The 16,080-nt window shown below is 46.9% G+C and overlaps 1 protein-coding gene across 4 annotated transcripts in view; it reads right to left on the reverse strand.

Annotated features, from left to right (window-relative positions):
- Nucleotides 1-16,080, reverse strand: part of NGLY1 (N-glycanase 1) — a 50,712-nt gene that overhangs the window by 17,273 nt on the left and 17,359 nt on the right. For all 4 annotated transcript variants that reach the window (XM_073568398.1, XM_073568393.1, XM_073568416.1 and 1 more), the window contains 6 exons: nt 15,082-15,301; nt 9,216-9,337; nt 7,915-8,060; nt 7,651-7,761; nt 5,276-5,440; nt 4,082-4,267 (listed from right to left, as the gene is read on the reverse strand). In XM_073568398.1, coding sequence (XP_073424499.1) covers nt 4,082-4,267; nt 5,276-5,440; nt 7,651-7,761; nt 7,915-8,060; nt 9,216-9,337; nt 15,082-15,301 — 950 coding nt within the window. The remainder of the gene's footprint in view (nt 1-4,081; nt 4,268-5,275; nt 5,441-7,650; nt 7,762-7,914; nt 8,061-9,215; nt 9,338-15,081; nt 15,302-16,080) is intronic.

Raw genomic sequence — 16,080 nt, forward strand, 5'->3', positions numbered from 1 at the left:
CCTGCCCGTATTGACGGGCCCTTGACCAAGAGGTCGTCCAGATAAGGCAAGACGACTATGCCTCGAGAATGCAGTGTGGCCCTGACAATTGCCAAAACTTTTGTGAACACTCCGAGAGCCGTGGCTAGCCCGAAGGGTAGCGCTACGAACTTAAAATGCTGAACGCTGATGGCGCAGCGTAGCCGCCTCTGATGAGGAGGAAAAAATGGGAATATACAGAAAAGCGTCATGGCTGTCAATTGAGGCCAAATATTCTCACTGTTCCATGACCGCTATGACTGAACGGAGAGACTCCATCCGAACATGTCTGATCCTGATGAATTTTTTCAGAAGCTTTAGGTCCAAAACAGGCCTGACAGACCCGTCCTTTTTGGGGACCGCAAAAAGGTTTGAATAGAACCCCTGAGCTCTTCCATGTTCCAGCACTGGAACAATGACTCAGTTGTGCAGGAGCGACTTGATGGCTCCCAATAGAGCCCTTACCTGGGTATCCACCCAGGGAAGCCGGGAAGGAAAAAACCTTCTTGGAGGGTATCTGACAAATTCTATTTTGTAACCTGAGGACACCAACTCTTTTACCCATGCGTCGTGAGCGATGTTGGCCCAGACGTGGTGAAAACAGAGTAGGCAGCCGCCCACTTGCTGGTGTCATCTGGTAAAGACCTCGAGTCATTTGGCCGATGACCCTTAGGATCTGGGTCCCCTCGATCTGGCCTCTTGAGCATGCATTCTCCCCAATGGGTTGGCTCTATATGACCTGCCGCTCCCTATCCTGGTTGGGGCGGCCTGAGGTGGCGGAATTGGGCCCCGTAGTCCACCTGGAGTCTTTTAACACATGACCCCAGACCGTCTCCTATTCGGGTCCCGGACCAGGCTCAGGCTGCTTACCGGCCCCACCTGACCACTGCCGTCACGCCCGGCCTAGAATGGCCGGTGGCACTGCAAAAGGCCCGAAAACGTGCCTGAACCGGGTGACGAAAAAACGATCTAACCCTCTGTTGGGGGAGAAACCCGCTCCTTCGTCCTGTGGAGTCGGAGATAAGTTGATCCAAAAATAGGCGGCCGCACTGATCAGGCAGGGAAGCCAAGGACTTCTTGGAAGTAGAATCGGCCCGCCATGTCCTCAACCATAGGGCTCTTCAGATAGAGATTGCATTAGCGGCAGCAAGTGCTGAACAATTGGCCGCATCCACAAACGCATTCATTACATAATCTCCGGCTATCGTCATCTGACCTGTGACCTCCGAGATCTCTGCAGGTAGATCCTGCTCCTGCGCGACCTTGTTTAATGTTTCTGACTATGCTATCATAGCCTTGGCTGCGAACGAGGGAGCGAGTGCAGACCCTGACGCCTCATATACTGAACGAGCTAGGCTCTCAATAAGGCAGTCCGTGGGATCTTTAATCGAGGAAACCCTAGGGACAGATAACAGGGTCTTAGTGGCCAGGCGTGAAACCGGAGGATCCACTATCGAGGATTCCATCCATTGTTTACGGAGGTCCGGAGCAAACGGATAACGCGTTTCGAGTGCCCTTTAACCCGAGGAAAAAACGCCTTTTTGGACGTTCTCTGTGCCGCTGTACTATGTCCTCAAACTCAGGGTGAGAGGAAAAAATTCTGTGCGGCCGCTTCACTCGTTTACATGCCCTTATGCTCTGTAGCCGCTGCGGTATCATCCTCAATCCCCAGGGTCTGATTGATGGCTTCTATGAGGCTGTCCACCATTTCTCGTGACTCTGGAGTGTCCAGGTCAATGGGCTCGTCTGAGTCGCAATCTGAGGTCTGCTCGCTATCAACCACTGGTGACGGGGAGCGAGAAGCAGATCTTACGGATGCCAAAGGCACCGGATGGACTGGGCGACACCGTGTGGATTTGTTTCCCCCGGGTCTGCCTGTAGTGAGGGCGGCCCCTGCAGGCCGGAGGCTCCTGTGAGGTGAATGTTCCCTCTAAAGGCAGCGACGCTGTCCCTGCCCCTATCTGGGGCTTGAAGGAATTCTATTGCTCTCGTAAGCGACACCATGTACTGTGTATGTGATCGGGCCCACTCCGGGGGATTTGACACATTGGTCACAGTCGCAGGGGAGGGCTCCTGGGCGCGTTTGGATTCGCAGGCTTCGCATAAACGCCTCTGCGCCCGCGGAAACGCAGTCCGACAAGAGATGCATGCCGCGTAAAAGAACGTGTGCGTCTTTGCTTTTTCGGACATGGTGTCGCTGCTGGGGATATGGGGAAGAGGTAGCTCCTCGTTTTTCCCTAGCATGGCCTCTCGGGCAGCACTTACCCCAGTCCTGCGCCCCCCCGACTTGGATGCTTACTTTAAATCGTGCACCGAAGTCGGGGCCTCGATTTATTTTTTTTTTCGCCGCCGAGTGCGGGGTGGGCTGCCGGAAGTGACACGCGGCCCCGAGGGCAGAACTTCCGGCCGCGTCCTAGCTCCGTCCGAAGCCGCGGCCTCAATTTTTCCCCTTCCCGACCGGGGTGGGGGTGGGGGGCGCAGTACCAAAAAAAAATGGCGCTACTGACCGGCGCAGCGTTCCTGTCCTAACGGATCCAGTCCTTATGCTAGTGGACGCCGCCTTCTGCGGCTGTGGGCTCCAGCCCGAAATCTTCGCAGGAGCCCTCCCCGACCCTCTCCTCACCGATGATCCTCTTCAGCCTTAGCGCAGGTATGTGAGGGGGTCTTTGATAAAAAAAACAGGACGGTGCAGGCACCCTAGCTCCATCTAACCCCTTCAGGGGGTGAGGAGAGGGACTGTCCGCCACCTTGCAGCATCGCCGTCTAGCGTTGGTGGAGCAGTGGGGGCCGCACAGACTAGTCTTGTGCCTCTGTGCAAGCCCATGGTTTCAATACCTAGGGGTGGACAGGGCTAAGTCTGGCATAATGTCCCACGTCGCGGGAAAGGATACGTGGAGGGACACTCGCACGTGCTCGCCGTTGATGGTTTGGGGAAATCGGATCCTTTCAATAGGATGCGTTGCCCCTGTCTCATCTTCATAAAATAACAAACAAAAATAGAAGTCTGGGGAAAAAGTCCCAGATATGTCCCTCGGTGCGGGAAAGGATACGTGGAGGGATACTCGCACATGCTCGCCCGTTGATGGTTTGGGGAAATCGGATCCTTTCAATAGGATGCGTTGCCCCTGTCTCATCTTCATAAAACAACAAACAAAAATAGAAGTCTGGGGAAAAGTCCCAGATATGTCCCTTGGTGCGGGAAAGTATACGCGGATACGATACTCAACGCGTGCTCGCCCGTTGATGGTTTGGGGAGATCGGACCCTTTCAATAGGATCCGTCGCCCCTGTCTCATCTTCATAGTAAACTAGAAAAAAATAGTCTGGAGAGATCCAGACTGTGTGTGCCTCCATAGGACACTAAGCAAAAAACTGATTTCCGCCCGTAAAAGGGGCGAGGGTGTATACTGCGGAGGAGGAGCTAACCTCTTTTTTTCACTTAGTGTCAGCCTCCTAGCGGCAGAAGCATACACCCACAGTATATGTGTCCCCCAATGAGACGAAGGAGAAATTCACGTTTTCTCTTAATATGTAAATGAGCTGTGGGCCAGACACAGACCTCCCCAAGAATCTGCGTCCACAGCTTCCTTTAAATGAAAGGAGGAGTTACCAGTGTGAGACATGTAGATCAGGAGAGCAGACGGTCAGTCATTACATGTCTCACACTGGTAATGTCCCTTTTCATTTAAAAAAAAAAAAAAGCTATGGAGGCAGATTCTCAGGTAGATCTATGTCCAGCACATAGATCTAAACAGATCATTTATATATTAAGAAATTTAGGATTTCTCTGGGATAAAATATCACATTGCAAATATCAAGGTATCATGTTATTCAGGTTCCTATGATCTACACGCCCATATAGACTGCTTTGTAGGGTTGATCTTACTTAGAAAATCCCTTTAAGTCAATGTTCAGACACAGAGATTTCTGATGTGAACTTTAAGAAATAATGCAATTTCCATCATACAAATAACAATAACATAATTTTACTAAATTGTCCACTTATCTTATTATGTATATCAGAATTGGTTGTGGTCAATCAGATTTGCACAGTTTAGATTTACCATTTTCCAGTCATTCTCCACTTTCCGACATATAGACTCTGTCACCCAGACTCCATTTTCCCAGCCACTGATCACTTCATTGTTGTTCGAGACTCTCGTATAGCAATCATCGACAACGTTGTACTGAAGATGGAAACGTTTGTCAGCTTTCTCTTTTTCAGTTGGCACAAAAATGAAACTCTTGGCCTGAAGTCAAACAGAAGATCACAATCGTTACAGATTCAATCATTATCTGTTGATAGTGTTACAATGCAGCAAATACAGAACAGTCTTCTCTAGTATCTATGCCGCTCTCCACTCTCGTTAGACCTGCTGCCTTGAGCTGAGGACTTGCATATTATAAAACAATGATTGGAGCTTAGAAACAAATGTAGCAGAAATGCACAGATTGTGGCAGGATCGGCCAACCGTTTAGTTAGAATGGGGTTCAACAGACTCTCAATAGCAGATGTCAGGGAAAAGAAGGGCCGGACTGTTGGATTTCTGTGCCCAATCTTTTACGTCCATTGGAAACAAGACATGACCAGTCTGTCTGTGTTTTCCCATTAAAGTGAATATATCACAATTTTTTGCCACCTAATCTGAGAGCAGTACTATGTAGAGACAGAGGCCCTGATTCCAGAAATATGTCAGTCACTGGGCTGCTTGTTGTAGATTTAATAAAATCAGTTTTATCAACAGGAGATCATCACTAGAGGAGTAGCAAACCTGTTACCAGGTAGTACAGCCCCGCCCCCACCACTGATTGGCTGCTCTCTGACTATGCACAGTGTACAAAGAAAGCGGCCAATCAGTGGGGTGGGCGGGGTTATACAGAGCTCAGCATTTACAGAACTGGTAAATCTGCCATTTTTTGGGAAGACTGTGTGTATACAAAAAAAAATCATGGAGACATATCGGATTTTGACCAAAATAACCCAAACAAGCCAATTGATCCATGAATTGACATTGTCATCTGTGTGCTGTTCATGATTATCCATTACTACAATTGATAGGAAAAAAATTAGCAATTTATTTTTTTCCTATGAGAATATTACTGATGAATCACTGATGGTATAAACGTACACACTGGCCAATCACTGATGAGATTCAGATCCTAAGCACTGATGAATAAGCGTACTGTATGTGTTCTAACAAGCAAGAAAAATAACTGCTGACTGAATGAGACCTTAGCTGTATGGGGTCTTTAATTACCTGCAAGCCAATTTCTCCTCGTGCCACCCGCCAGGCTACAGATCCTGACACTCGACCACCAAGATCACCAGGTTTGGGCGTCTTTGGAGACATGAACTCTACAATCTCCACTATCAGTCTCCCAAGCAGCTCCTTTTTCCTTTGTTCTGGCAAGGACTGTTGTCGCTAAAGGTAATACACAAAAATGATCCGTGTCAAAATAATGTAGGAGCATTGATGCCACATAATGAGATAAATGTAAAAAACAGAATAAAGATAAAAAAAAAAAACCTGTGCAATGGTTCCATTTTAGTAACTTCTATGATAAGGTGTCGCATGGCACAGAACGTGGCTCAATGTTGATCGATTCCAGTCTTATTAAATATGTGGGTCCATTACATGAGGGACTTGTGCAAGTGGCCTATACTCAGTGTTACGTGTTACAGAACCACTCAGCACCCAGAATATGTTGTGCAGTTATATGTATGTATAATAGGTTCCATGTGAGATGCATGTCCCTAATGCATCAGTTCACAGGCTGCGCCCCTGGGCAGAGGGGACACGATATTCTCCTTTTATCCGCCCTCCCCCCACCTTTGTAATTCCCACAGTAAACATCGGCAGGCTCCGGCCACCTGCAGCTTTTGTAATGTATGTCTGGCCTGCCGCATTTCTATTGGCCAGCCCTCTGTATCTGTGTGATATATTCTGTGTCCTGTGAGTAAAGTGTGGTCAGACTGGAAATACATGGAGAAGCAGTGATCTTTTATATGCGCCCATGTAACCAAGGAATTCCAGCCAGCGTCATTCATTCAGACTCCAGCCAATGCAGAGCGGACCTCCGAAAACACGGGGTGGTACTGAAAGAGGTACCCCAGCTTGGTAGACCCCGTTACACTCAGAACATAGATGTGCACAGCCAGCAACAGACTAGAAGCTGGGCACAATCATCCAAGAGTATGCAAATACGACAAACTGGAATTAAAAAAATCTTGGATAGGATGCGCCCTTAGAATATATGTTGCAGTATATTACATTGCAAACCAGATCAAATTGTGAGCCGATTTTACTGTAAGAAGCCAGCATCAGTGAGAAATGAATACAGAGTTGGTCATGCAGAGTACATTAATATCCGCAGAACTTTTCCGCAGGGCTGGCTGACCATCTAATGTATATTGGGAGCTCTTGCCTATCTCCTGACTTGATGTCACAGGAAAGAAGGCATTAGCGTTGAGTCATGTCGGTAGTGTGCGGCCGCTGAACCAGAGCTCTATGAACCTCGTGCTACCTGCCATAGTCCCTGACACTTAATCTGATTAGTAAGCCTGGGGCGACGTCCGTCAGATGCAGGCATGATGACGTTGCACCTGTCTTACAAATCAGAAGAAGCGCTGGAGATGCCGGAAGGACTCTGGTCTGCTGGCCTGGACTACAAGCAAGACTGCTGAACCAAGGTCTTATGAACGTTCAAGCTCAACTCTCCATGATTGTGACGGTGGTGGGTGTAGACCAAGGCCGGGTTTACCCTGAAGGGGCGTGACTAAGTGACTACCTGGTTTTCACTATAGCCTCTGATGGTGAGGATAGGCTTGGCAGCAGGTAGTCACCAGGTGTCACTCCAGGGCATTGCCTGCATGTGCAGCAGCTGACCAGAGGGTCAGAGCAGGTATGCGGAGTACAGGAGGGTAAGGCAGAAGCGTATTTAGACAGTTCAAGGTTGGGGCAGGCAGCACGGGTTCACTATACAAAGCCTTAATTAGAGTGGAGAGGTCAGACAGAACGGGTAAATGAGCCAGGTCAGAAATACAGCATTCAAATCAAACATTCACCAAAGCGAACACCTAGCGACAAACTGCAACTAGGAACCTAAGCTCAGGCAAGGGTGGGAAGGGAGGAGCTGCCTAATATATCCCTAGCCTGACAGGGGATAGGCTGGGGAAGACAAACCCTGCAAGACACAGCAGGGTTAAATTCCTGCAGGATCTGGCCACGCCTTCCTATTGCCAGGTGGAGACAGCAGAGATCTGCAGCAGTGCTGCATGAGGACTCACCACAGTGGCCTGACACATGGAGGATCAGAGCAGTGAACGCAGTGAGTAGGTCGACGCTGAGAAGTCGCCAGCATGACAATAACTAGAAGCAGTGTAGATTTCAATTTTTCTCTTTATATGATAAAAACATATGCCACACCAATGGTGAAATGGACATACACCATAAATAGATGAAAATTGGGACTAGCACACTGATGAAAAATGGTTGATTTTTTTCACTACCAAAAAATATATATGGATGTCTGAATGACGCCTGAGTCAGAGGGAGTTTTCTAAAATTGGTTTTCTACCTACTACAGTACAACACCCACAGTCTCTTACTGATCGGTCTAAGTATTTTCATACCGTCTTGTTGAGACCAGCAATTGTTTCTCTTAACCAACTTTCTCGAACATCTTTTCTCCTGGAGATGACTTCTTCATGTTTACATGAATACCTCCAAGTGACGTCCACAACCTAAGGACAATGATTTAGAAGTTAAAATTTCCATTGCGTATCTACTTTCTTATCAAATTGAAGGACTAGGAATGTGCAGGAGAGAGAAGCCTTTCTACAGACCTCATGTGGTCACAATATGATGTAATGTTGATGACCATATGTTAGACATACCTCGTCTTTGGAAAAGGCAATGATATATGAAAGCTTTTTCCCCCATCCGACTTCATACAGGAGGGGTTTGTCACAGGCATTCTCACAGGGGTCACAATGAAGCCATCTGTTTTGAGATGAAGAGAACACCTCAGTCCAGACATGATCTGCAGAGTGTGAAAACATGCACTTATTTGTGACATGGCATTGTAGATTTCATTCGAGGGTTAAAATAATAATAAAAAAAACATAGGTAGGATTGCACCAATATAAAACTAAAATATCAGGCTATGCTTTCACATATTGACCAATCAACAAACATATTGTATCCCCAGTACTGCATTTTAGAGTAGTGTTAAGTTTAGCCAAGCATTCAAGGAATATTCCCGAAAAAAAAAAAAGTTATTCTCTATTCAATGGATAGGGGGATAACTTGCTGATCACTGGGGTCTGACTGTTGGGACTCCAGAGATCGAAGCTTTGGAATCCGAAGAACAGGGCTTACAAGTCCCACAGACAACGAGGAAGAGTATGAGCATCTCTGCTCTGTACAAGACGGGGCTGCAATGCTCAGATCTTGGGGTTCCAAAGACCTGATATTGAGGTTGATGGAGTGTGTCAATGGTTGGACCCCCTGCGATCAGCAAGTCATCCCCTATCTAATGGATTGAAGATAACTTGCTTTTTTGAGGAGTAAAGCCCCTGTTACACACTGCGATATCGCTAGCAATATCGCTGTAAAGTCACCGATTTTGTGACGTAGCAGCAATATTGCTAGCGATATCGCTATGTCTGATACTTACCTCCGACCGGCTCCCCCGCTGGTTATCTCTGGTCGCGCGAGAAGGTCCTGGATCATTTCTCGTCGTCAGCTTCCTGCGGCTCTTCCTGCTGTGACGACGAGCGACGCATGGACGCGGGCGGGAGGACGTCAGGATCTCCGCGTCTGACAGGTAAGTAGCGACCCCCGACCCCTGCGATGTCGCTGGTGAGATCTGCCTGTGTGGCAGCTCTCTAGCGACCACATAGCGACGCACCAGCGACCCATATCGTCGGGATCGCTGGTGCATCGCTATGTGTAACGGTACCCTAACGCTATAAGACAAATGCCACAATCCAACTTAAAAAAAAAATGGGTCTGATAACACTTAAGAATCAAAGTTTTCCATGTAAACATTTTAAACAGCTTTTCTTCCCAGTAGTTTAGGCAAAGAAAATGTCGCTACCAGTAACATGTAAATATTATATTCACCCAATTTTATATTTTTGGTTCCTCCATCTCAATAGCAATGAGAGATGTCGTTTTTCAGTCTTCAGCTCACCTGTAGCGTCCCACACATATCTTGCTTCCAGCCCCAAAGCCCTGCAGCACAACGTAAAGCAGTTTGCCCATTCCCCGCACCGTCCACGTCTGGTTTCCAAAAGCTTTCCTGGGTCATTATATCTAAAGTGTTAAAAAATAAAGAATTTCAGCAAACATACTGTGTACTTACTCTCCTTGCACACAGAAAACAGCAAGTCTTTCCAAATGCTGAATTATTTATTTAGAACATTAAAGGAAACCTGTCACCAGAAAGAACGCTATTAATGTGCAGATATGGGGTTAATCTGCAGGTTAATAGCATTATTATGCCACCTGGCCTAACGAAAATGAACTTTATTGCCATGCAGCGTTCCCTTTTCAGTCATGGGGGCGGCACTGGTGCAGGTTCAGTCACCGCTCTGAGAATACAGAGCAGCGGCGGCTGTAACCGTGCCCCGGCCATGACTAACGGCCGACCCTAATGGAGAGCCAATGTCAGTCAGGGCCGGGGCCACGGTTTCAGTCAGGGGCAGCGCCGGTTCAGTCACCATTCTAAGAATACAGAGAAATGGCTGTAACCACGCCCCAGCCCTGACTAACAGCCGACCTTAAAGGGAAGGTGCCGCAATTTTATATAATTTGCAAAAAAAGAGTAAGTAACAAAACATGTTGTTTCAGCAAATGTTGTACTAACCAGGATTTATGGTTTGTTTGTAATGATGTTTTAATGTAGCCACTGGGCGCTGCCATCTTGATTTGCAGATCTGTGGAGGACTCATACAGTCTGCAAATATGGCCGTCCCTGGACATAGGAGACTGCGGTCGGCTCCCGACCCCACCATGCAGCCTCATTAGCAGAGAACTGGGCACGCCCCTGTGGGCTGCACCATTCACTGCTGTAGGTGTGGCTGGGGGCCATTTTACTGTAGCCCAGTGCTATCTGCTGAGCTCCACTTTCTGCACCGTGCTTCCTGCTCCAGCTCCACTGTCCTCCTGCTCTGTCTCCACCTCCTCACTCACACACAGCCCCAGTGATCTCCGGTAATCTGACACCTTTGCTTTTATGACAGCTTTTATGGCTGTCTGAGGACAGTGACATATACAGCCCATAGTCTAGTGTATAATTGGGGGGGGCTGGAAGTTTCACCAGTGTGGGCATATCTGTAATACTGTCTCCTGTGATACTGCCTGCTGAGCCGTGTATCTAATCCTCTCCTGTGTGATACTGCCTGCTGAGCCGTGTATCTAATCCTCTCCTGTGTGATACTGCCTGCTGAACCGTGTATCTAATCCTCTCCTGTGTGATACTGTCTGCTGAGCCGTGTATCTAATCCTATCCTGTGTGATACTGACTGCTGAACCGTGTATCTAATCCTCTCTTGTGTGATACTGTCTGCTGAGCCGTGTATCTAATCCTCTCCTGTGTGATACTGACTGCTGAACCGTGTATCTAATCCTCTCCTGTGTGATACTGACTGCTGAACCGTGTATCTAATCCTCTCCTGTGTGATACTGACTGCTGAACCGTGTATCTAATCCTCCCCTGTGTGATACTGTCTGCTGAGCCGTGTATCTATTCCTATCCTGTGTGATACTGACTGCTGAACCGTGTATCTAATCCTATCCTGTCTGATGCTGACTGCTGAGCCGTGTATCTAATCCTCCCCTGTGTGATACTGACTGCTGAGCCATGTATCTAATCCTCTCCTGTATGATACTGTCTGCTGAGCCGTGTATCTAATCCTCTCCTGTGTGATACTGACTGCTGAACCGTGTATCTAATCCTCTCCTGTGTGATACTGTCTGCTGAGCCGTGTATCTAATCCTCTCCTGTGTGATACTGACTGCTGAACCGTGTATCTAATCCTCTCCTGTGTGATACTGTCTGCTGAGCCGTGTATCTAATCCTCTCCTGTGTGATACTGACTGCTGAGCCGTGTATCTTATCCTCTCCTGTGTGATACTGACTGCTGAACCGTGTATCTAATCCTCTCCTGTGTGATACTGTCTGCTGAGCCGTGTATCTAATTCTCTGCCGTGTGATACTGCTCTCCTGAAATACTCTGTGCTGCTGTCACCCTGCTGGTTTTATGTGTGATCTACATGGTGGTATTGTGTATGATCTATATGGCGGCATTGTGTGTGAAGTACATGGCGGTATTATTTGTGATCTGCTAAAAGGGGACCCATTCTGGGGTGGTTCTGGCTGAGCACCTGCACACGGGTCAGGGGTAATAGGTGCAGTCAGGGGAGGGCTGGGGAGGCAGCTGAAGAGAGGGGTCTCATTTTTATCGTTACTGTATGGCTCCATTCCCCCCCAGCCTGCTTCCCAGCGTCACCCCGGACTGCGCCTGTCGCCTCGCTTTCACACATCTCCAGGACAGAATCTGAGGAGGGGAATGGGGTCTTTGCAGGCAAAGTCTGGATCAGAACAGGCCATCAATCAGCAGAAATGTTTCCTGGATTTCCGTGGTGCTGTCACCCTGCTCCTCCCCCATACATCTCCCTCTGTGCCCCCCATAGACCAGCGCACTGCTCTCCTGAAATACTCTGTGCTGCTGTCACCCTGCTCCTCCACCATATATCTCCCTCTGTGCCCCCCATAGACCAGCGCACTGCTCTCCTGAAATACCCTATGCTGCTGTCACCCTGCTCCCAGAATCCTTGCTGCCTGCCATCCTCGGTGACCGAAGACCCGAATCCTCTCCTCAGATCCTGTCCTGGCGATGTGTGAAAGCGAGGCGACAGGGGCCTGATATATGGAGGAAGGAGCAGGGTGACAGAAGCACAGAGTATTTCAGGAGAGCAGTGTGCTGGTCTATGGGGGGCACCCTGTTCGGTGCCAGGGATTGTACATAGAGCGCTGTGTTTTATACACATGGATGGACCGTCTGCTTGTCTGCTCCACAGAAATCCAGGACACATTTCTGCTGATTGGTGACCTGTTCTGATCCAGACTTTACATGAAAAGACAGTCAGTATAACTTTGCAGGCCTCATCAAAATGGCTGTTCACTGTGTTACTAGATGTTATCCTCTCTTTTCCCTTAGCAAGCACCCAGTAGGGGAGGAGAGGAGTGACACCACACCCATGTCAGCAGATTCCGCTCATACAGTGTCCATTTTAGGGCATGATCATATATCAAAATCAAACATCATGGACACTGTATGCCCATAATTACTGCAGGACAGTAATGTGAGCTAGTTGTACACTAGTTTTTTGTGCCAAATTTCAGTATCTGCTCCCCCTAGTGTTAACAAGTGGAAATGCCAAACTTTTTAAAATTATTTTTCATATTTTACAAAATTAAAAACAAATGATAATATTTTTTAAGAAAATGTAAACATTAATTCTTTACATTTTTTCAATTGCTGAAATTTTTTTTTTGGGATGCCACCTTCCCTTTAATGCAGAGTCAGTGTCAATCAGGACGAGGGCCCAGTTTCAGTCACAGGGGTGGCCCTGGTTCAGTCACCACTATGAGAATATAGAGTGGCGGCTGTAACCGTGGCCTCGGTATTATTGGCGGCTGTCAGTCAGGGCTGGAGCTTGGTTACATCCACCGCTCCTTAGTCTCAGAGCGGTGACTGAACAAGTGCCAGCGCCGCTCCCCGTGACTGAAACAGAAACTCTGCTGGGAAGAATAAAGTTCACTAAGAGTTTACAAACCATTTTTTTAGGGACCACCTCACATTTGAAGTGACTTTGAGGGGTTTTTATGACAGAAAATACCCAAAAGTGACACCATTCTAAAATCTGCACACCTCAAGGTGCGCAAAACCACATTCAAGAAGTTTATTAACCCTTCAGATGTTTCACGAAAACTGAAGCAATGTGGAAGGAAAAAATGAACATTTAACTTTTCTAACAAAAATTTTACTTTAGATCCAAACTTTTTTATTTTCAGAAGGGTAGCAAGAGAAAATGGGCCATACAATTTGTTGTGCAATTTCTCCTAAACATGCCGATACCCCACTTGTGGTGAAAAGCTACTGTTTGGGCGCACGGCAGGGCTCGGAAGGGAAGGAGCACCATTTGACCTTTATTAATGTAAAATTTGCTGGAATAATTAGCGGACGCCATGTCACGTTTGGAGATCCCCTGATGTGCCTAAACAGTGAAAATCCCCATAAGTGACCCAATTTTGAAAACCACACCCCTGAAGGTTTTTATCTAGTGGTACAGTGAGCATTTTGAACTCACGGGTACGTCACAGAATTTTATAGCATTATGTCGTCAATATATGCGTACCCGAGCAACCGATGCAAACTGGAGTAGCGGGCACTTGCACTCAACACTAGCCGTCAGAGAGTCATCATTTTTTTACTTTTGAAAAATCCCCAATTCTAATTCCAACCCTAACCCCAACCGTAACCCTAACCCAACCCTAATCCTTCCCTATTCCCAAACCTAACTGCAAACAATGGAAAATATTTAAAATAAAATTTTATAATATTTTATCTAACTAAGGGGGGTGACAAAGGGGGATTTGATTTACTATTTTTTTTTATTTTGATCACTGTGATAGACCCTATCACAGTATTCAAAAGGAACCAATAGGGAAAATTCCCTATTGTTGCCGGGTACTAGCTGGCAGATCTAGGTGGACGCTTTGCATCGGACATTTTTTTTCCAGGAAGATTACGTGTAGGGCTGGGGGACAGAGCAGGAGGGATAGTGAAGGTATCGGGGGGGAACTCGAGGGACCCCATTTCTCTCTTCTCTGACATGTTATATCGTATCAGAGGAGAGAGAAATTAAAGGGAATCTATCAACCCATTTTTCGCCTATCAGGTGCCGGCACCGCCATTAGGGGCTTATCTACAGCATTCTGTAATGCTGTAGATAAGCCCCCAATGAAACCTGAAAGATAAGAAAAACACATTAGATTATACTCACCGATGGGCGGAGTTGGGTGCGGTGGGTGTCGCGGTCCGGCGCCTCCTATCTTCATACGATGATGTCCTCCTCCTTGCTTCTCCCTTGGCTCCTGTGCAGGCGTACTTTCTCTGCCTTGTTGAGGGCAGAGTAAAGTACTGCAGTGCGCAGGCGTCGGGAAAGATCAGAGAGCTCCGGCGCCTGCACACTGCAGTACTCTGCTGTGCCCTCAATAGGGCAGAGAAAGTACGCGTGCGCAGGAGCCGAGGGAGAAGCAAGGAGGAGGACATCATCGTATGAAGATGGGAGGCGCCGGATGGGACGGAGACACCCATCGGGCCGGACCGAACACCAGGGTGAGTATAATATAACTCTTTTTTCTTATCTTTCAGGTTACATCAGGGACTTATCTACAGCATTACAGAATGCTGCATATTAGCCCCTGATAGCGGTGCCGGCAGCTGATAGGGCTAAAATGGGGTGACAAATCCCCTTTAATTTTAAATCAGACTTTTTTTTTTCTTTGTGATCGCCGTTACTCGGTGAATAACGGTGATCACGTGACAGTGGACTGTAAAAAACTGCTCTGTCACGGGGGGGGCACTATATCCTTACTTCTCAGCGCTGTTAAAAAGCGGCGCTGAGGAATAAGTACACTTAAATTCTGCCGTTAAACGGCGTATCGTTGGTCGTTAAGGGGTTAATTGAAAATATAATCACTGGCAGTACATGGCTAAGGGAATTTTCGCTCAGATCTAATCACTCTTTGTGGAATTACTGGTGAACTTATGCCCTTGCACAGGAATATCAAACTTTATATCGGTGAAAGCCGTTAATTCTCTACTAATCCATACACAAAGTATGATACAAGCTTACAGCTTTCCTTTCTAAATGGACTTAGAAGAAACTTTACATACAGGAAAAAAAAATCATAAATTCATGAAGGGATACATAGATTTCAAGTATAGATGACAAAAAAAAAAGAAATCTAAGACTAGAAATCCCACCTTGGGAACCTGTTGATGTACTGACACTTGTTGCAATAATGGTTCTCCACCCGGCTGGCCCCCCACCGTAAATCATCATCAGAGGGAGAAACTGATTCTTTAGCCTGAGTCTGCTCCCCACATCTACTACATGGAAGATTGTTCACCCAACTAAAGAATTGTTCCTTGAACCAACGTAACAGCTCTAACGTCAAGAAATCATCTTCGTTCACGCAGGTATCTGGAAAGAAAAAATGGAAGAGCAAGCACACATTCGTTAGATAAATTCAAATATCGTTTTATTTTTTATTACATTTTTCAAAACTTTTTCAGATTGCATTACATTACATGCTGGTAAAAGCTCCTGACAAAGCTGATTACACGGAGGCTGTGATGGATGCCTAACTATGATCCCAGTCACCCACAGACTGATATATGCTCTATAGAATACATTCAACAGCCATAGGTTATTACAGCAAGTGTTAAAAGGAATCTGACACCTAATCAGAGAGCAGCATGATGATTCCAGCAATGCTTGATTTACAGGACTTTATTTTGTATTTTTTATGAAATCCTAGTTTTGTCTGCTGCAGATCTAGCAGCTCTCTTGAATGCTGAGCCCTGTATAACCCTGTCCACACCAATGATTGGCAGCCTTCTGTGCACACTGTGCATAGACAGAAAACTGTCAATCAGTGGTTGGGGCGGGGTTATACAGAGCTGATGAATACGGAGGACTACATAACAGCAGGTTTACTAGTCCTCTAGTGATAATCTCCTGCTGATAAAACTGCCAGTTGGTGGGTATACACTGCTGGGGAGGAGCTAACTTTTTTTGCATAGTGTCAACCTCCTAGTGGCAGCAGCATACACCCATGGTTTCCTGTGTCCCCCAATGAAGCGATAAAGAAACTGAGAGTTTATCAAAACTACAGAAAACAGAGTGGAATGAGGGTCTCTGACTTTAGATCATGCTGCTCTCAGATTTGGTATAAGAAACCTGGTGACAGATTTCCTTTA

Source organism: Dendrobates tinctorius, unplaced genomic scaffold (genome assembly GCF_039654945.1).
Source record: "Dendrobates tinctorius isolate UK_male_01 unplaced genomic scaffold, ASM3965494v1 ptg000005l, whole genome shotgun sequence".
NCBI lineage: Eukaryota > Metazoa > Chordata > Amphibia > Anura > Dendrobatidae > Dendrobates > Dendrobates tinctorius.